The sequence below is a fragment of the Anopheles moucheti genome, chromosome 2 (assembly GCF_943734755.1).
Source record: "Anopheles moucheti chromosome 2, idAnoMoucSN_F20_07, whole genome shotgun sequence".
NCBI lineage: Eukaryota > Metazoa > Arthropoda > Insecta > Diptera > Culicidae > Anopheles > Anopheles moucheti.
In genome coordinates this window covers 62038972-62061386 of record NC_069140.1, presented here as the reverse complement: position 1 = coordinate 62061386, position 22415 = coordinate 62038972, and the positions used below count along the sequence as shown (strand labels likewise).

Here is a 22415-nt window from a genome sequence, read left to right as displayed (position 1 = left end):
CAAAAGTTATACGCATTTTCAGCGGTACCGCGGCCCATGTGGCGACGCCCGGAGGTATCTCAGGCCCGCGGATCTCGTATCTCGTATCTCGCGTATTTTCGGCGTAAGTCGAATCCAGGAGTAAAATAGGTTTACCTTTATGTTACATAGTTGACTTGTTTCTCTGCACGTTATTTATTAAGCAAACCTAGCTTTGGTTGTTTCGAAAAAATGCATTAAAATAAATTAAAATCAAATGCTTCAATGACAAAGGTAGGTATTTCCTTCCAAATTTTCACCTTTTTGTTTAGTTTTTTGTAATATAAACTAACTCAGCTGTCAAATTTCCAAAAACCGCGTGTATCCGAATCCGCGTACAAGAGGAACCGCGTATCGGGGAAACTACCCGTATTTTTCGCCGTTTTAAACCACCTACTCTCTATATACCTCCGAATCGGTTTCTATATACCTGGAAATGAACAGGCCTGGTTGTTGTCAATTCTGGTTGAAATATGACATTTTAAACCAGAATGAGATCACCGCCTCTTCGCTTTCTTTGGATGTGTTTACAAATTGATAATGTGTTCGGATCGGTAGAGAAAAGCTAATTTTACAAGACTGTGCCGGTGAAAATGTGAGTAAAACGCTTTGTTTACTGAAATATCTTTTAGCTTTAGCTTATTCCGGTAATAAACGGTAAAAAAGAGCGAAATACAGTTTTCATAATGCTTAATGTAATTTAATTTGCTTACATTCCCGTTAGTTAGAGAGCGTATATTTTAATTTTTATTAGTCAATCGACGGACAATATGTATTGGAATGTTCAATGGAATATGTATTTATATATTGTGAGATTCATTTTGTCGAAATGGTAGTTCTGCAAAATGCAAAATTTGACCAACCAGTATTGTACCACACATCATGTTATGTACTGGACCTGGCAGCGATGAAACAGGAACCATTCCACTGCATGGATCGTGTAGAGAAGTGTGTTATTTTTACGTCGCCGACACCATCTGGAATCGTGCCGTTTTTTGGGGTGTTATGCATATGACGTGTTTGTATGTCTACCATCGCATTCCAACATTGTGTTGTTCGTTCGCTACACATGGTTTTTCCATCATCCTGCACCGCATGTAACAGTATACCCCAGTGGGCATGGAGATGACTGGCACTGTGAGCGTAATGGATCAAAACCATTGCCTTCCAGGTCTCGTAGGATGGCTGATGTACTCTATTTTTTATCTAATTTTGCTACATACATGCTGCTACATTATGCTATATATGCAGGTTTTGGTATATGCTATATACTGTTTTGTAATGTATAAATATTACCTGTGATATTACTGATGTTGCTGCCTGTTTGTTTTTGGTAATTTGCTAAAAATTAGAATTAATTCTGAGATCCGTTACCGAGAGGGAAAACAGTACGTTTTCCACATAAAGCATTCCATACAGTGTAACGAGATATGCTTATCACTCGAAACGGTGTAATAACAACAATAATACCAACCGCCTTACATCAACAGAGGCATTCATGAAGCGAAGAGTCATGTTCTGCAGCATACATGCATCGCCCTACGAAACGTTCAAGAACTTTCCTCCAGACTTCCAATGTTTCAGTCAACCATTCCCCTTGCCTTTCGTTGTAACTATCACCCCACGATCGAGTAAAGGAACCACGTTCGTCTCCCGTTGACCGCCGACGCAACGTGGTTTATGTTTATTTGAAGCAAAGCAACAGCGTTTAGTTACAGTTCGGCATCCGTACAACACACACCACTGGTTGAAGCAGGATTTGCCAGTTGAAGGATTAACACGTTTTTCGTTTTTTTTGAATAATTGTTATTCATTCACTTAGCTCTTATTTCGGGTAAGATTTCACGCAGTGTTCGGTGTGAGTGTGATAATTATCTACTATAGCGGAAATGAATCCAGATCGTCATTGTGATTAGGCAGCTGTGATTTTTAGCTTGTGACGTGGCAAAATTTGACACAATCTTTCGTCTACTACATTGTTTACTGACCATCGAATTTGTTTCCATCCCCGTTCCTTGGTCGTGGTTCCCTGGTTCCATGGTTCCATTGCAATAACAATGCGACTGTACTGTCTGCTGACCAATCTTCCACTACAAGAAAGGAACATCATTTTACAGAAAAGAGTATGAAATCGAGGAATCCATAAAGATGCCGGTTAAGAGTTGATCAGCGATAGACAATTTGCTGATTGTTCGCTTTGTTTTTTTTTTTGCAATCCAACTGTTGCACAGCAGGGAATGATTAAACTTATTTAGACAAAAGATTGAAACGGCATGCGCTTTATTCTAAAAAAATATATATTTTTTTGTTTAAACTAACAACAGCGCACTGAAGACGGATAGTGACTAAAACGTTACAACAGATTGGCAGACCAACCGAAACGACAAATAGGTATGAAAATGATGTTTGTATCTGCAATGAGTGTCTGCCTGCTGATAAATTATGCTGTGTCCGCAATTCCTAAACCGGAGGAAAAACGAGTGTTGGATCATGATCCACTAAGCCATGCACAACATTATCAAAATGATGAGCATAACAAACAGTACGATCATGAAGCATTTCTCGGCGAAGACGCCAAGACATTCGATCAACTAGAAGCGGACGAAAGTAGAAGACGGTTAGGGTAAGTAGTAAAACGGATCATGCAGCGTGTACATCTCGTTTAGATATGCCACAGTCTTGCAATAAGATGCGATCACGTTGCACTATGCAGAATGCACGATCGTGTTGTGTTGCTAATTGGTTAAAATTGTGTTTCGTTTTTTTCATTCTATTTCGCCAGTCTCATCGTAGATAAAATAGATGGCGACAGCGACGGGTTTGTTAATCTGTCTGAGCTGAAGGCCTGGATTCAGTACACGCAACGGCGCTACATCGACGATGATGTCAACCGGCAGTGGAAGACGCACAATCCAAACAATACGGAGAAAGTCCACTGGGATACGTACCGGAAGAATGTGTACGGATTTCTGGACGAGCTTGCGTCGCATGAAACGGACCATCCTAACGATGAACACTTTTCTTACCGGGCAATGATGAAGCGCGATCGACGCCGCTGGAGCATTGCGGATCGTGACGGAGATGATGAGTTGACGCGGGAAGAGTTTACCGATTTTCTTCATCCTGAGGAAAGCAGCCACATGCGCGAAGTCGTTGTAACGGAAACAATCGAAGATATCGATAAGGATAGTGATGGAAAGGTGTCGGTCGAAGAGTATATCGGCGATATGTACCGACAAGGCGAACCGGACGAAGAAGAACCGGATTGGGTGAAGCACGAGCGGGAAACGTTTACTAATTTCCGGTTGGTTTGTTTGTTTTATTGTGAAGAATTTTGAGTGTGATACACACCTCTAACCGATATAATTATTTCGCAGTGACAAAAACAAGGATGGATTTATGGACAATCAGGAGGTTAAGGATTGGATTACTCCAGCTGACTTCGACCATGCAGAGGCGGAAGCACGTCATCTAATCTACGAGGCTGATTCCGACGCGGACGAGAAACTTACCAAGGATGAGATTATCGAAAAGTACGATTTGTTTGTCGGTTCACAAGCAACAGATTTTGGCGAGGCTTTAACGCGGCATGATGAGTTCTAAAGCAGGTTCATAGTACTCAATTTAGTTTAAACTGCGGTGTCATTATTAGATGAGGTATATTTTTGTACACAAACGCAAATGTGCATCGATACTGCAGTGACTGAACCGTTTAGAATACTCCTATTTGCCATACGAGGGTAGCAAAGGAACAACTAATGAACAAATAATATTAGGTAGTATAAAGATATGTTTCTATTACAGTATGTCTCATGCTAACATTTAGTTTAGGCGTAATATGTTACTTGCATATAAATGTAATGTTTCGCAATCATGAGTTGATATTAATCTCGAAATTGTTGGCAGGGCATTCATTAAAACATGAACTATTTTCCATAGTTCAACTACACGTTTCGTGAACTCTGTCAACAACAAACCAATAAACCATGTTCGATTAAAGGCGAAAAACAATCTTTGTTGAGAATGAATAATTGTCGACTAATTAACGTATGCTTGAAGAAAAATGACAAAATTTTGAGCGAGATTGAAAAAAAACTATTAAAGATAATTTAATGGAATAAAGATCACTTAAATCCTATGTTTAATAAGCAATAAGGAAAGATTCTACGAGACCGTATCGGGCTGCCATCTGACCACAACCTTCTTAGCTAACACTATCCAAAACAGAAAAGTTATTAATTTTTTAGCTTTTGCGTGGTATTGGGTGGCAAATGTGACTATCTCAAAGTTATTGGGTTATCACTTTTCTGATTGATCTGTACCATAAAAAATATGTCCATTGCTTCCGAGTGCCATTATGGGGATTGGTTGATTTCGGTAAAACGTTAAAATTAACCATTTTCGTGCAATTTTCCGCTGCGACTGGTCTTGACAAACAATGAGGATTCACAAAGCGAAATTCATTGCTTCAAGGTGCTGCTTCCGAATGCCTCAAATTTCTATCTCATTATGCCGTCGAGAAATCAGATCGACCATATAGATCGTCTGAATACGAGGGAATATTAGTTTGTTATTATTATTAATTATTAGTTTGTTATTATTAGAATATTAGTTCTTCGGTTCGGTATGATGCATGCATATCTGAACAAAGTTTTCATAGCAGTTGGCTTATCGTTTTGGTATTGACTGGTACAAATTAAGAGTTATCGCTGTCAAATTTTGGCTGAGCATAAAGGGATATTTAGAAAACACAAAATAGCGCTGGGTTATGCTCGAGAAAGATGGGAACTCGTATGAAAAAATTGGTGGAGCTTGTTTATTTTTTATATAAATATATCTATTGTATCTATATATCTATTGTACCGTCATAACGATTGGAAAAACCTCCATCTTCAAAACATGTATGCCCATGTAATAACTGCGGTTGTAGTTTTCTCAAAGTTCGTTGGTGGCACGGGACCATTCAAGCAGGTTTGTTTTAGAATGATAAATATATTTCTCACGAGCAGGCAAATTTGAGCCCGCTGATCATGAATCTCACAATACTCACGTCAAACAAACAGGTTCATTCATAGATGACAATTTTATTGTTACGTTTAGTTCGTATTTATCAGTGAATTCGAAACGATGTATTTACATGGGCTTTCGTTTGCTATAAGGGTGCGAATTATTGTTAAGTTTATGTCTCAGGTTCAAAGTATATGTTTTTTTTTACATCCGAGCACTATATCTTATGTGGTACATTTTTTCGATTTATTTCCAAAAACTTATCCTTCTTACCTATCAGCCATGTATACCCTTCTTCTATAGCTGTATGTGTCAGGAATTTTTCTTTTACTATAGTGCTTAGCGTCCCTAAGTACATTTTAGCATCTTGTGGTAATGACTACGATCAGAAATATGTATCTTTAAGTATACATCTTGCATACGCATATTGGTATGGTATGTTGGAACCGTTCGTACCACTTTTAGTCTCACTGAATTTATTTACTAAGCATTGGCTTTCTGTCCACCTTCTAAATATAGATTCGCTGTGTGCTGTAAGTTATGTCGAAAGCAAACATACTGTACACATCGCCCGGTCGTTCCATGTACTAATCGCTTGCATTCTCGAACAAATAGCAATCAAATATTTTAGCTTGAAACACATCCATACTGTCGTTGTGCTGCCGCTAGTAGCACAGTTCTCTAGCTGAGACTACTACCGTACCTAGGCAATAATGTAACATTTTTTTACAGCTTTTATACACGAAATAAATGCGAAAGTTGAGATATGTTTGGCGTGCAGAAAACAAAAGCACAATCATATGACAATTCACAAAGTAACATTCTGGCCGAACCACAGCCATACTGTAGCTACCTTTGTATGGTTGGTACAGCTTTTCCGTTACTGTCGGGCACCGATTTGAGAAGTGGATACCTTATTTTGTTTATGCCTTCTTTAAGCAAAGCAAAAAATATTTAAATGCCGAAAAGTAGTTCCGACTATTCGATTCTATATGGTAAAACAAGCCAGCAAAGGAGGAAATTAACAGTAACTATGATACGCTAGTGACATGGTTAGCGTTCGAGTTAAGGTAACCGAAAAGACAATTACTGATTATGAAATTGCTTGAAAGAAATTTTTTGTTCATTACCATTTGTACAGCGCTTTTATACCGTATGTCATTCATCTCTCATTATGTCCCGGTTTAGAAATGTTGCTACGGCAACGAACAGAAAAGAAAGCAACACACGTGTTTCAAGAATGGCGGAACAGTCTGTGGAAGACCGAGATTAATGTTTATTGGGAGGTTAATACGGATGAAGAAAACCTTCTACCCATTTACGCCTTTGAAAATGTATGGACTATGGTAAACTTTTGATATTGATCATACATTTTGTCGGATTAATATAATCTGCCCTAACGCGCTTATTTCTTGCGTTTAAACTGTGTGTATGATTTAGTATCTTGAATTTGGCGATAAGGCAGGTAGCTTTATTCTATTTTATTCTACATGTTTTATTTGTTAGCTAGTAGTCCAGAAAACTAGGAACCAATTCGTTTCAGCTGGAATGGAAATTATGAACATAGAGTGACCGAATTGGAGTATGTGAACCGTACGTTTATTTTGAACTTCAAAAGATTTCTTTTCTTCTGTGTCTTTGTTGATGCTAATGTTTCGCCAACAAAATATTCACCACTCCATAGAGACTCTGGTTTAGTTTGACTAATTTCACTAAAGTATAAGTAGGTATACTGTTTTGGCCACCCATGTAAAACAATCGATTGCAGAAGAAAAAACATCCAGAACCGTACCGTTGCCGTTATCGTCTCGTATGTGATGTTATTCTACTCATCAGGACATTTTCGTTATTCACGACATCAAACGTCATTGGTTGTTTGGCATTTCGAAGGTTTCCGAATCGGGACTGCCGTAACCGCTAGAACCATCGTCTCGATGTGGACCCGGGTTGCTTGGATGATGATGTTGCTGGTGTTGCTGTGTGGAATGTTGCAGATGAAGGTTGCTACTTCCGGACTGATGCTGCTGCTGCTGTTGAGGGGACGATGTAGCTGGCGTGCATGATGGATGTGTTTCGCATGATGTCGAAGCTATCGTGGCCGCTGATGTTGTTGCTACCGGTGCAGAGGTTTGCTGTTGGTGATGGTGGTGCTGCTGCTGCTGTTGGGACAATCCAACCTTCTCTGCTACGTATGGAGATCGATTAGTACTGGCTGGTGGCAAACGTCCGGCACTCGCTGGGTGATTTTCTCCAGCGGGCTACAGATTAGCAAGATTTGTCATTGAGAAAGTGAGAAAAGAACAGAAATGGTACACTTTTAATTATGGCAAACATTATTAAACTACTTCGTACTGGTATGATTTTAAAGAGCCACTAACAAACATTCAGCGCGTTAGCTGACAGGTGCAAGAGGAAAAGGATTATGCTACACAGAAGGGAAGTGAATAATAAAGCATGGGAAAACTGCAAAAGAGTTAAGGTTTGTACCACTCGTTTTAATTAAGATCGCAGCCCGTTCGTACCGCGTAATGAGTTGGGCAAAATAATGCGTCGAAATATTTGCACCGTGGAAGAAGAAATAAATGCCAACACAACGACTTCGAAATGGGATATGGAAACAGAAGGCAGGAAAAAAAATATTTCATGAAAATTCTAAAACATGTTTTTCTAAATATGTTCAATTGGAGAGCAATGACCTCAAAAGAAATATCGTAAACAACAAACAACAGTATATAAATTCTATTATATACTGACACGAACCTCATTTATGCTTTGATTACTATTTAGAGAAAAATGAAACTTCCATCGTTCTTCAATTGCATGACGCACTATGACGATTTAGTTTCTCCTTGCTTGCAGCTTTGCATACCATTGTGTCCCCTTTATCTTACGATCTGTTTTCTGTGTATTCTAATTATAAATTTTTAATTATCTGGAAAAGATTAAAGATGCACAAGCAAAGTTATTATCCTTTTTATAATTAATTTTCTTTTGTCCTTTGAAAGTGAAGGCCGTATGCTGTGTAGCTACTTCGTGTCCAGCTTTTTGGCTCACGCTTTGAATTAATGTCCACACTTCTTTCTTTCTTTGCTGTTTTGTTTATGTTTATCACGGTCGTTTTGTTTATCAGTTTATAATTTGGTTGAGTGTTGTGCATATAATAGTGTATTCCTTATTTCCAGCTAATGTATGTATACTCTTACTTGGCAAAGGATTTATGTTAAAATATTTTTATTTGATTGTGTTGTTCCCGATACAGCAACGTATTCAACGCAGTACTACAATATCGCACACATTATATAAATACATCAAAATTGTTTTGAATAAAACCTACTTCAGGTGTTCATTTGGTCAATATATTACACACACAGCAACTAATAGCACGGATGAAGTGACAGAAAAACTCGTTCGATGAACGATCTATTCGCAGTAATTCATGTATTCGTTAAACTTTGTTTCACTGTGAAGCTTGCGCTGCTATAACACTGATTTATTCTTTTTAATTAATGATAAAAATGCTATTTAAAAATACAGATTCTGCGCCGACACGTACAACCACACCGTTTTACCACACCTTTACCTGGGGATGGGGATGTCAATGGTTTTTTCGAAAACAATACAAAAAATGAGTCACAAACCACTTTTTCGTTCAATCCCAGCAATGGCTTCCAATTCATTGCAGAAAAAAGGAACGTTATTTAGGAGGATAGGAATGCGAGGCGAAGGATCAGTGGTAAAACGGCAAAGTTGTTGCTGGTCCTGCTCTATTACAAAATTTTAATTAAATTCATTAAAAATATTTTCCCATTTCTCATGCCCTATCGTCCTTCATTTACACGCTTTTAACTACCATCACTTAAACCCCGGTTTGATAGTGGGAATCTATCCATACATTCTCCGTATGGTTTATTTGCTTTTTGTGTACTAAAATTGACGTGTTTATTTATTTAATTTGATCTACTGTATGGAAGCGTTTCATATCTCTTATATGCCATAATAGTTTATTGTTGTTGCTGCTTTTCCTCTTATTTTATCATTACAATTTTAGGATGGCATTTCTGCATTTTGTTGCCATCACAGGAGAACGGGACGGGTTTAATTAAGCAACGTTATCCCGGCCCTAGAGGCATCAAGACATTAAGTTTATATTTTTGTTACATTTCCTTTGCGACACGAATTCTTCGAAAGCGAATTTTTGTGACACGACTTCTTTAAAAATACGATACACGTATAAATAAAAATAATTATTCATTCAAAGCTAAGCGTTCATTGTAACATCATGTAACAACAATCATTTCGCATGATGTTAAATAGAAAAAAAAACTCACAACTCATATCTATTTTGAGAATGTCACCATTATTTGGAAGACTACCTGTTGTATTTTAAACCGATAATCACACAACTGGACCGTTACCAAACCCTATACGGACCGCTTTCCTCTCATCTCGGTTCACGGTCTACTGTACCTGAGGTGTAAGGTTGCGAAGCAGTGGCGAAAGTAAAGGTGGGTGGCCGCTTATGGTAAAAAAAAGTTTAATAGAAAAGAGTGTATGAATTGTGCTAGTTCAGGGCCCGAGCAATGACGCTTTAACCTTCTCCTACAGCCTAGAACGGACTGCGAAATGAACCACAAAGAAGCCCCGAGAGATTTTACACTTATTTATGAGTTCAAGAAAAAATAAATGCAATAACACCAATTTTTGAAACACTTTAAAAAATGTTGAATCCAAGCTTGACTACACAGGCTAGTCCTAACGACTTGGGCGGATGGCGGCACATGACAAAACAGGAGGCGGGTGAGTAGTCCAGGTTTCCCGGCTACCTGAACGTCGGAGGGACAAGCATAAACTAAACTAAGCTGTCTCGAGGCCCTCCAGAGGTAGTTGGGGGCTGAAGCGCTAGGCCAGTCACTCTGCCTCAGGCTCAGAGTATACTAAGAGTATCTAGACAGACTATGAAAAGCTTCAGGATTGTGAATCGAAACGAACTTAACGGTAACCGACCCTCGCTACGCCCTCGGACTACGATTTTTATGAACTGTTCCATGAGTACACTGGATGACGCCATACCCACACTCAACATGCACCTCGTAGCTCTACAAGAAATCCGGTGGCAGGTGGTGGCAGTGGTGGGCAGAACAGACGTGTCAGCAACCGCTACGACATCTATTATAGCTGTCACAACCAGTGGCGGATCAATCCTCTTGAGAAGGACTCAGTGTCCCAGAAATGACCTCAAAATCAATGTCCTGGGCGATTTCAATGCTTAAATCGGTAGGGTACCTATGTACCGCCTATACATTGGTAATCACAGTCTACATGAGCACAGCAACGACAATGGCAGTAGATTGGTCCAGTTTGCAGCAACAAACAGTTGGAAGTACAAAATTTGCGCATCGCGATATGCACATAACCACGTGGGTATCACCTGATGGAGCCACCAGCAACCAGATTAACCACGTGTTGTTAAGCCATCGAAGACAATTGTTAAACGCCAGAACATATCGATTTCGATTACTACTTGGTTGACCTAGTGATACTTTGCAGAATCGCCCGCTCCAGCGCCAAAGGGGGTGAAGGAAGCTAGTAGATTCAACTCAACACGGACTTCCTAAAGTACTCCTAGCTGGCATGCACAACCGCCATAGATGAAGTTTTACTGCCTGAAATTGAATACATAACTACGAGCGAAAGGTGGAACGCTCTAACCCGAAAAACGAATACTATCAAACGTGTCAATGCCACTATCCCACCATGTAGGGGCAACACTAGATCTGGCCAGTGCCACGAAGAATGTTGACAAGTGATGGAACGTAAAAAACCGACGGAATAATAGCAGAACTGATCAAAATCGAATTATTACTGAGGTATGGGATAGCGAATCGATGCCTTGTGATTGGAATCTGGGTAATATCTACCTCATATACAAGAAGGGAGATAAATTGGATTGCAGCAGAGGTATTACGGTGTTGAATACCGCCTACAAGATATTCACCCTTACACTACAAGATCGTATTGTCCCATTCGTTGCAAAGGTAGTTGGAATCTACCAGAGGAGATTCCGTAAGGGCAAATCAACCACTGATCAGATTTTCACCAAGCGGCAAATCTTGGAGAAGATGGCGAGGTAGCAGCTGCACTCCTTCCATCTCCTCATTGACTTCAAGGCTTGGCTTGGAATCTCAAAAACTTACCAGACTACTACAAATGATAATGACCAACGTCACATACCAGTTGATGGTGGAAGGAAAACTCACCCTTTGAGTGAGAGGATTGCGCCAGATGGGTCAGCTTGTCTAGTTAGGTCTTCTACCTTACGCTAAAAAGAGCCATCTGCGACTCGGAGATGGAAACTTCGGGGACTATCTTCTATAAGTCAATCCAGGTCCTGGTATACGCTGATGACACAAATATCATTGGTTTACGGCTCTCCTACGTAGCAGATGCTTTCCAAGGTATTGAGCAGGCGGTATCAAACCTCGGGTTGGAGATTAACGAGGCAAAAACCAAGTTGATGGTGGCACCATCAGCGGCCCTGCTAACGAATCCTAACCTACGCAGGGGTGACGTACTAATAGGTTCAAAATTTCATCGATCTTTGGTCAAAAGTCAGCACCGACAATAACATTGATGTTGAAACACGCGCCACGGTGCTGACGACCAACTGGCCTTTCTACAGTCTAAGGAAACTTAGAAGCTGGGACTATACAGAACTTACATAGTTCTAGTACTCATATGGGCCTCTGAGACATGGCATTTGTCCCAAAACTGACGAAACCCTCTTAAAGAAGATGTTCAGCAGGATTTTCGGTTCTGTACAGCGGATTACACATGGACAGACAGGCGTGGTAGGCCCAAATTGAGATGGAGTGATGATAATTTCCCGAATCTTTATTTATTTGTGATTGTTCAGCATATTTTAGTTGCATCCTATGCATTATAAAGTTATACTCAAATTTGTAGCTCAGCACAAAATAGATATTAAAAATGCGAAAAATAACAAAAACATAATTATTTTCGCTTGACAATTGCTTTGTTTGGAATTTAATTCCAGAATAAAAAATCAATGTGACTTTATTTGTTTTGATTTTAATTTGTTTGATTTTGTGTGATTTATTTAACACATTTGATCCAAACATTTTGCAAGTTTCTATCAAAATATTTAAAGTTTTTATTTTCTTGTGGTCTGTGCTTATAAAACGTTATAAATCTGAATTATTAAATTTAGTTTTAAGAATATGTGTGTGGAAGGAAGACATCATTAGCAGTTATTGGTATTAACAGTATCATTGAATGGGGAAATACTTTAAAATTCTTTTTGACAAATACTATGTTTAAATTTCTTCTTCAACATTATTATAAAATTTTCTAACTCCGGACCGGTTCCGTCGTGTGAAGACCGGCGCCGCTATCAAATACACCCGGCCTGCTCGAGAGAATTTATTTGTAGCAGAAACATGTAGCTTTAATGACTTGTTAAAAAACTCATCCGACATCTTTATATTACAGTTTTGATGACGACATTTAAGAGTATATCTTGTAATTTAAGGAATATCAAGTTCCTTAGATTGGGTTAATAATGATTATTAAATAAATAAATAGACAAATTTTTACGTTGATTGTACATATAAATTTTGCATAATTGCTTCACAATAAAAACGATACTTTATTTGCAACATCTCTACACAGCAGCGTTACTAATAAACAAGCTTGTTTTCTTCACATTCTTCACCCTCATCTCACACTTGCCATAATTTGCCAATGATTCATTAAGCAAAACTCGTACTGTTTGTTTTTAATTAGAAGCTTATAAGTTGAATAAACAAAATTAAAACGCGTACAACTAGCATGATGTTTGATTTGACCTCATCAGACTGGGAATGTCTTGTTTATGGTGGTGAGGTCCGCTACATGACCAAAAAGCAAGTCATAAACTACTCCGGGTCAAATTGCTTGAGACTGAAAGACAGAAAATTTACGAAGAGCCGGAGAAGAGTAAACATCAAAAAAACATGCAGTCCTAAGGGCATGTGAGGTTCTGCGTCATATTTTGCAGTGGTTTGTGATACCGCTTTGTGTTGAAAGCCATAACACGATCTCAATCATAGATAACAATGCAGTTACACATTTTAAAATAGTTCATACTTTGAAGCATCTGCTCTTTTTGCCCCTATGTCTTCTCTTTGGTGCTTAGGATATTCTTCAGCCGAAAGCCACGGATCGTTTCGCGTGTCGGCATCAATAGTTTGGCCGAGGTTCGGCCGCTCCGTCGAGGTTGGGTATGAGCCATAGGGTGATTTAATTAAAATTATGTGCTGTGCATGTTTCGCTTACCGTACGATAGACAAATTAAACTTAATGTACTCCTTTTAAATAACATCCAATTGTATACTTTTAAAATCAAGTATTTTAGAATGATTTGAGCTAAAGAGAGAGAAAAGAGCATAAAAATTGGCCAGATTTAAGCTTTCGGATCTAATCAGCAGCATAAACAAGTTGGTCTGTTTACAAACACTCTTAATTTGATAAAATGTGAACTTTGTAGCGGTGTTTAGTAATCGTTTTATGAGTATTAAAACCAAATTGAACACCAACCAGCCATAGCGAGGAAGTTATGTTTTTCACTCACCAATCTCACCGCCAAATTTGATAAATCATCAAAACTTACTCAACGTTCAGTTTCGATGTAAGTGAAGTATACTATAATCATTGAAAGGTCACGTGGATGATCATGACATTTTATGGTGGAGAGCATCTTAAACACAAAATGATAATAAGAAACACTGCATGGAATGTATGATTTTATCAATTTTTATCTTCTCAACCAATACACATTTTTGGTTTTGTTCTAGTTTCAGTTCTGCTTGCACTATTGACCAGGATAGCTGGTTGGAAGGAAAACCTTGCTTTCAGTTATATGTCGTTGGTGTTGGGAAAGTTAATAAGCACATGACACTATCTTATCGATGAATTGTGAATATTCGAAATAACATAAAAACAGTGGCGGATCAATCCTGTTGGATGCCCTGAGGAGAATGATTATTGGATCCCCTATGATTGGAAAGGTTGAGCGAGAGGGAGGCGATGCTCACTACCTCAATAGCATATAGTTGACCAGGGGGAGAAACATTCTTGGATGACATTTTTGACGGAGGAATCTTCCTTCGAGTCCTTCGGAGGGGGGCTACTTTATGAAAACACTGCAGTGCTTATAGTAATGGACGTATGGAGTGAATTAAATTGGATGTATATTCAACAACCTTTGAAAGCTATTATGATGTTTGGATTTAAACCACAAAACGATCACCAGCGCCTTTACTGCGGTGGAAGAGAATAACGATGATTGGTTGTGCAGCAGTATGAAAATTATTGCTAGATTATTGCATTTTTTATTAAGTTTAAAATTGAATTAACCGTTTAGGTTCTTCTAACAACACTTTGTAAACATTTGTAACGATACTTTCGAAACATTTTGCGAATCCTGCACTCATTTTAGCATGTACTTATGTAACAGGTGGGCTGATAATTGTTTGGCCTAACACATATATCGCGCTAGAAGATTTTTATCCGTATCAAATTTCGTTTGTACCAACCTTCAAAGGAATTCTGTCCAAATTTAACAGCACTCGGGCCATAACCTAATGAGCTAGAGCATTTTGTTTGACGGCGCTTTTGTGCTTTGAGTAATCGTGGAAAAGAAGGAATTTCGCGGGATGATAAAATATTGGTTTTGAAGGGGAAAAATACAGTTAAAGCCAAAAATTGGCTTGATGAAGAGTCTTTGGACACTGCTCTACCAAAATCAACCATCAGATATTGGTACGCTAAATTTAAAAGTGGTGAAATTAGCACTGAAGATGGTGAACACAGTGGACACTCAAAAGAGATGGTTACTGAGGAAAGCATACAAAAATTAACATAATTATTAAAAGCAACCGTAATGTGAAGTTGATCGAAATAGCTGACACCTTAAAGATGTCTAAGGAACGTGTTGGACATATCGTTCACGAGTATTTGGATATGAGAAAGATCTGTGCAAAATGGCTGCGGCGTGAGCTCATAATTTACCAAAAACCACAACGATTTGATGATTCGAAGCAGTTTTTGAAGCTGTTTAAGCTAAATAAATCAGAGGTTTTGCGACGGTATTTAACAATGGACGAGTCTTTGCTTCTCCACTTCACTCCAAAGTCCAATAGACAGTCATCTGAGTGGACTGGACGCGATGAACCTGTTCCAAAGCGGGGGAAAACGCAACAATCAGTTGGCAAGGTTATGGCGTCAATTTTTTGGGGTTCGCAAGGAATAATCTTCGCCGACTATCTTGAGAAAGGAAAGACCATTAATTGCGACTACTATATCAAGTTATTGGAGCGATTGAAGGACGAAATCGCCAATAAACAGCCACATTTGAAGAAGAAAAGTTTTGTTTCATCCAAACAACGCACCGTGCCACAAATCAGTGAAAACAAGGACAAAAATCCATGAATTAGACTACGAATTGCTTCCCCACCCACCGTATTATTCAGATCTGGCCCCCCGTGACTATTTCCTTTTCTCAGATCTTAAAAGGATGTACTCTGAGAAGAAATTTTCCTCGTATGAAGAGGTGATCGCCGAAACAAAGGTCTTTTTTGAGGCAAATGACAAATGCTACTACAAAAATAGTAACCAAAAATTGAAAATCGGCTATAATTGGTGTATCACCCTTGAAGGGATGTATGTTGAATAAAAAAAAATAATTTGGCCAAAAAGAAGTGTTTTACTGTCATAGGCCAAACAATTATCAGCCCACCTGTTACATCATTTGAATGATATTTTCATAAGAATCACAAGGAATAACGCGGATCGTTTTCAAAAATAAAATTATGGAAATAAAATATGTAAATAAATTTCAATTTATTAATGGAAAAAAAATTTTTTTCGTTTGGTTAGAACGGCCTGGCCGTATCGACTCATTGTACCACGTGGCCGGATAGTCAGTCCTTGCTACGGGGGATTGGTCCGGATGGGATTTTGGTCCGGTCCGTTCGTGTGAAGACCGGCTCCGCTACCATCATGCCACCGGGCCGTCTCTTAATGAAAAAAATAATGAAATCATAAATACAATTACTTACTGCTAACAAAACATTTCAGAAACTGTAAAATGTCTGTAAAAGTTTATTTCAATACGCCTCTTGCATTTTTTCACATTTTAAATTCACTATTAAAAGCTAAATACATATATTTGCAAATAGTTCATGTAGGACAAAAAACAAAGGGACAAAAATGGGATTTTCGCAATAAGTCATAAAATAATGCTTAGAAAAATAGGAAAAATCATATATGAAAAATAAATATGAAAAATTAGACAAAAATAAAACAAGATTTAAAATTGCATTTCAAACAAATTGTTTTAATATTGGTTTTATTGCATCCTGAAATTGCAAAAAAACAGACCTCCATATAGTTTTGTCAACCACTGTATATATATGTTAATTGCAATAACTCATTTACTGATTTTCCCATATATAAAAACCAATTCGAATATATCCAATGCGTAGGAAAGTACGACAATTCGAATTATTTCTGGGTAAGCCTACAAGTGAGATGTAACGAACATATTGATTTTCCGGAAACCTACCAATAGGTAGTGCAATTATTATTGTACATTGATGCACCATGAACATACAACGTAAATTGCTTTTTGATTGTATTAGAATTGCGGTTTTCTAAAGTAACTGATTACAGCAGTTACAGCAAATTGAATCAAATTGATTAAAATATTTACAGTGTCGGACAAAACAAAAATGGACAAAAATGTTTTATAACAATAGCGAAATTGTTAGGAATGCATAATTTACATTTTGACTTCACATTGAACCTATGCATGAACCAAAAAAACCATTAGTAACAATCGAAAAGTTTTACAAAGGTATATACAAATACGGCAACCCTTAACCTTAAAATTCACAGTATTGTGCACTACAAAATTCGTAATAATCGATGATATTAGTATTGAATGTGGGGTACAAAATTTGTAGTTAGACGTTTCCTAAGTGTCGCTAACGGCTAAGTGTCCAAAATCGTAATACTGTTAGGCCGCATTCATACTTTTACACAAAGCTGTTGTCGAGATGCTATTCCAGGGATAAGAATGCTATTTTTTTCAAGAATATTCAAAGCATCTATCGTGCCATTAAGTAACCCGGCAACAAACATAGCCTCGGCGCTCATTCGCCCGTTTCCAATGATTCTATACCTAGTGTATTGTACGATGGCAGCTGATTTCTGTCTATCAACGGTAATTTTTGTACCGTATATCTAGCGACTCTTAAAGTCACTGTAGATCTGCGTATTTTGCTCACATGTTTTTCGGTATGAACCATAATTATCTCCCAGGTAATTTGACTATGCGAATATTTTTTAGTTTGTATTGCATATCATTTTCATTTGCTCTAAACTTATTTGTTGAACTATACGTAACTTTTTTGGAAATTTAAGCAACTGGTAACTGTTATTTTCTACCAATATTTTATTCAATGCGTAGGGTATACTACACTCATGTAAAACTAATTTAGAATGAGAATAGCCAATAGACACAAGATATTTGCAAGAAATAAAGGGAGAAATGCGCATTACATAAATTCAATTAATTCGAATGAAATCATTTTATTCACAATACCACAAAAAATCTCACATAGTTTATGCTAAAAATTTCTACACAAAAGATAAAAATGGCACAAAGTGATTTTTATAATTAAACCATTACACACAAAATTACTTTATACGAAATTTCAAACAGAGTTCAAATTTGAAAAATTGATTAAAATATTTTAAAGATTACATATTCACACTCATAGTATGAAAAATATGAGTGCAGTAATGGTAATCAAAATGCTATTTTTGAACGCCAACAACCGAAAAAAAATCTACCAACTGGAAGAAAGATAAAGGAAAAAAAAAACAAATCACAATTTACGTTCCGGCTACGCGCAGTAAGTAGGTTATAGTTGATACTCGATAACACACTGCAACATACAACTGCAGTAGGCAGTAAAGAATCCAGTTTATTTGGGAACCACGTGTTGATGGAATATCAACGGGGTAACGTTCAATCGCGTTTTATAGACATTTTAACTTGCCGCGTACAATCTTTTGGAAGCAGACACAATAACCGTACTACCAGATGTCACTTATATTTTCTTGATGACACAAATTTCGAGCAACCAACAATACCTTCGGTTATTTGTAATGCTCCATTTATTGTCACAGGCGTGATATTAAACTCGTAACCAACTTTTACGGCGCATTGCCGATGTTGTGCGTAAATTACTTCCATCCATTACACAAGCACTCCCTATAATATTATTCTTTTTTCAATTATTACTTAAATTTAGCCTCGTCAATATTGTACTCCGTTCCAGCGATCCATAGTGATTCGATGTCGGGATAATCGTATTTTTATTACAATCCATATGATGGGAAATTTTAATATTCTCATTACTGCAAAACACCTGCAGAACAGGTCGCTGTCGAGTTTCTCTAACACCAAGGACGAATTTTCACACTGCGCAATAAATGAATTAACATTTGACAAATATCTATCTAATTTATTGGATGTATATTGCACAAATATATTCCATGAACTTTCTATTAAACCATCATATGTAACATTGCTGAATTCGTTTTAGTTATTTGATTCCATTTAAATCAAATATACATTCCATAATACAACATTAAGATGCACAATAAATCAACTCTAACGGAATAACTAGCTTGATTGGAGTGCAATGTGAAGAGCAATGGACTTGATGCATTCTGAAAAGTGTCCTTTGATTGCATCAACTTTATATAGGTTTAATTAAATAGCAAAAGAAAATATGCAAGGGATAGTTGCATCCTTTTCAAATCCAATCCAGGGGCCAGAGAAGTGGAAACCATGTGGATATTCATTATTTAGCAAGTGATCAGTAAACTTCTAGGGACAAAGAACCAATTATCATAAGAAAAAAACTCAACGCAAAAACTTAAAATTAAAAAAACCTAGCAAAACAAATTTGGTACATGAATCTTAATTATATGTTGAAAATTAGGAGTACATTGAACACAGTAATCCGGCTAAGTACACCCAGGATAATGTGGCCTTTCACTGTTTCGAGAAGGAAATGTCTTTATATGAATGAATTGTATATTAGATTCAGTTATTAGTTTTTTTAATTCGGAAGAGACCGCACGACCGTATTGAATGTAAAATATAATTTGTTAGTTGTGAGGCGAAATATTCTGAACTCTATTAGAGCAAAATTGAAGGCAGGCTTACATACAGAATATACGAACTTTTGCATTGTTTTGTATTGTAATGTTACCAATATAATCTTTTACATTAAAATGTTTTGAGGACTTTTAGTTCTGAAAATATGTTATACAACGTTATCCAACGTTAAGTACGGTACAACTCAAGACAACTCGGGCAAATATTTCTGCAGTATGTTAAAACTTATTCTCTTGAATCAGTAGTATAGTTCAAATACAGTTAGTATGTGTGGCAGAAAATTCGCAAGGCTAGTATGGGATGGACCAATTTGCACGAGAACCACTAATAAAGTGGATGTAGCTCGCGAGCCGTTCTATACCGACCAATGGTCTCGTCGATTATGTTAATCTAACGACTCAATTTATATTTATATATCTTATAAATATACTTTATATTGATTTATTATTGATCAATTGGGTTCGACGATTGATCCGATGGGTTCTTTCGTCTCGTTGAGGTCTTTAAAAGAAAGACTTTGCTATAAAGTGCAAATTAGGATATGTAGAAACAAGGAAGGAATTGATTTCAGGGGGCATTTGATTTTACCTGTAAATTACTAACTTGCCTCCGAATATGCGCCAAGCTAGAAGGATTGCAGGCCATACTGGCAAACACCAACCGCTCTTCGTAGTCATATTCGCATAGGATTTTATTATCACATAAATAGAAACGATCGCCAACACAGAATCTGAAACGAGAGAATTGATCAAGCCAAGCATCAGCGAAACAATGAACCAGCGATATAATAGAAATGGTTCGTATCATCTTTACCTATGATTGCACTGTTGGCATGCGAAGCACTCCAGATGATAGACATTGTTTTTGGCGCGCATTACCATCTCGAATGCCGGTATCACCTTGTTGCAAGCGGCACAGTATCCAGTCGTGCCGAATAGTCTAAGATAGTCTCGCTTACATAGAATTAGATTCGCTTTAGTATACAACGTTGAGCCGACCTCTCCCAGGCGGCAATCACAGCAGCCACACTTGAGGCAATCTTCGTGCCAGAAGATATCTAGTGCTTTCAATAGAAAGCGCTCGGTTATACGCTTCCCGCATCCTGCACAGTCCTTGGCTAAACCGGTCGCAGCAACCAGGTTTGGAGTGGATGAGACTGATGATTGGATCGTAGTAGCCGGTGTGGTAGGTGTAACTGTCGTGTGTCCCATGGTTGTTGCTGACACGCTGCCGGAAAGAAGAGTCCGATTTGGTTGTACATTGATTGTGTGGTCGTTGATTGATTCCACTGTAATAATTTAAAGTTGTTTACATTACTAACGTGTATTTAATTGTTTTATAATAATTTTGCTATGAGCGTTAGTTAACGATTACAGATAATACATAAATTTCGTAGTTCCAGTATGAGGTCGGTGCTAACATATGTAAGTACACTTCATGGTACATTAAGAATTCAGGTAACACATTGAAAGACGCATGAGACAAATACTACATTTGAAGTAGTTGTCATGCAAGTTCGTATAGCAGTGCTGATTCTTGGCTGTTAAAAACTTTATTAGTTTCGGCTTCAGTGTTCTCTTATAAAAAAGCAAACTAAAATTATAACATGCATCATCTACAAATATACTTGCACCTGTAGGCAAATTGCTGTTCACCTAAGGACCATTCGGTTTAAACATGCATTACTTTAACTGGTTGAAATCCCTAGTCAACCAAAATGCTTACAAGCGAATAATTGCAAGCCAGCTTCCAATCTTCTGGACGTTACGTACGTATCCGGTTCCGGCTGTTGTTGCAGGATATGGAGGTTAAGTGCGTGTGTCACACAATCTTTATCTCTTCCATCCTCCTCCGTTTAGCAAATACAATCAGAATTTCACTTTGAGACGACCAACACAGTACAATTGCGACATCCTTTCCCGTTCATCCGGTTCCAGTATCGGACCGAAAATCAATTTCTAGCATCCTGAATTCGATTCAGTCATGGTGTGCACCCTTTTCCCGTTTGGTGCTTTCCAATCGTCTCGGCGCACAAATTCATAAATGTAGATAAACTTTTTCAATCAGCAGAAATATGATTGCAATTTTTATTACGACCTGATCCGTTTTCTGGTTTCCTTTCGCAATGTGTTCTAGGGATCTATTTCGTTTTACTTGTTTATACCGATCAGAGTGTGTTTAAGGATGAGATGATTGTAAATTGCGGAGAGAAGGGAAAAAAAACCTATAGAATCAAAGGAAAGGACCAATGATACACGCATTTCAGATGACACATTCAGGCACTTGAGAATATATTTGTTTGTTTGCTGTTTGCCGCAAACGTGCCAGTTTAGTCAATTCAAAAATATTTGTAATTGATGTTACTTTCATATAATTGCAACGAAGTACAGAATTTACATCATCAACATCATGGCTGAAATAGCTACGGAAAATTTTTTTTATTGGAATTATGATGCAATTTGATCAGTTCGAAATGTGTCTACCTTTAGCTGAATATCCATAAAATCACAAAACAACACATAACGAGAACCGGTTTGTCGGTGATATGTATGAAAACGAATGCGAAAAGCTCATAATAATTGTCAAAATCTGATATCGGCCACATTCGTGAATGGACGAAATGAAATAAATAACAATTAATGATAATCCTCTCATATCTTGTGTAACAAGTAGATTCAGCAGCGAATGGCCACTGCAATCGTCATCGACAGATAACACAACATGTATGAAATTAATGTTACGAACTATGAAGTGTTTTCAATTCGTTTGTTTTATCCTCTTCTTCTCCGATAAGTGAATTTTGAGAGATATGAAGGAATGTTTTAGATTCATTTCCATGGTTCTCTTTTCTGACATGTGGATTTTGTGAGATAAGAAGGAATGTTTTAGATTACTATGGTTCTCTTTTCGAATCCACGTTATTGCAGGTCGATGACAGCATGCGTTTGATATAAAGTTCGAAAAATTACCGAATATTGTGTTTGTTCTACAATACGTTTTGAACAACAATAAAGTACATTTTTCCTTGAAAAAAGCACATAGATGGATGAAATACACAGAGTTTCAGGTTATTTTGGGATATGTTTGGAATTAACCCTTTCATTCGCTCGATTGGGCAATAGCACATTGATCATTT

General features: G+C 37.6%; 2 protein-coding genes across 4 annotated transcripts in view; one reads left to right on the top strand and one right to left on the bottom strand.

The window, feature by feature from the left end:
• Nucleotides 1-541: 541 nt before the first annotated feature.
• LOC128310489 (calumenin-B) lies at nucleotides 542-4179 on the top strand. Of its 2 annotated transcripts, none has more exons than XM_053047137.1 (4): nucleotides 542-613; nucleotides 2343-2641; nucleotides 2801-3322; nucleotides 3396-4179. In XM_053047137.1, exons 2-4 carry the CDS (start codon nucleotides 2412-2414, stop codon nucleotides 3619-3621), a joined length of 978 nt encoding a protein of 325 aa, XP_052903097.1. In that variant the 5' UTR covers nucleotides 542-613; nucleotides 2343-2411; the 3' UTR covers nucleotides 3622-4179. The 2 variants fall into 2 exon arrangements, with proteins under 2 accessions (XP_052903097.1, XP_052903098.1); XM_053047138.1 differs by lacking the exon at nucleotides 542-613 and adding an exon at nucleotides 1744-1852.
• A 611-nt stretch (nucleotides 4180-4790) lies between these two features.
• LOC128309736 (LIM/homeobox protein Lhx3-like) overlaps nucleotides 4791-22415 on the bottom strand; it is a 44483-nt gene continuing 26858 nt past the window's right edge. For both annotated transcript variants that reach the window (XM_053046198.1, XM_053046199.1), the window contains 3 exons: nucleotides 20093-20567; nucleotides 19868-20009; nucleotides 4791-7283 (listed from right to left, as the gene is read on the bottom strand). In XM_053046198.1, coding sequence (XP_052902158.1) covers nucleotides 6891-7283; nucleotides 19868-20009; nucleotides 20093-20567 — 1010 coding nt within the window. In that variant the 3' untranslated portion in view covers nucleotides 4791-6890. The remainder of the gene's footprint in view (nucleotides 7284-19867; nucleotides 20010-20092; nucleotides 20568-22415) is intronic.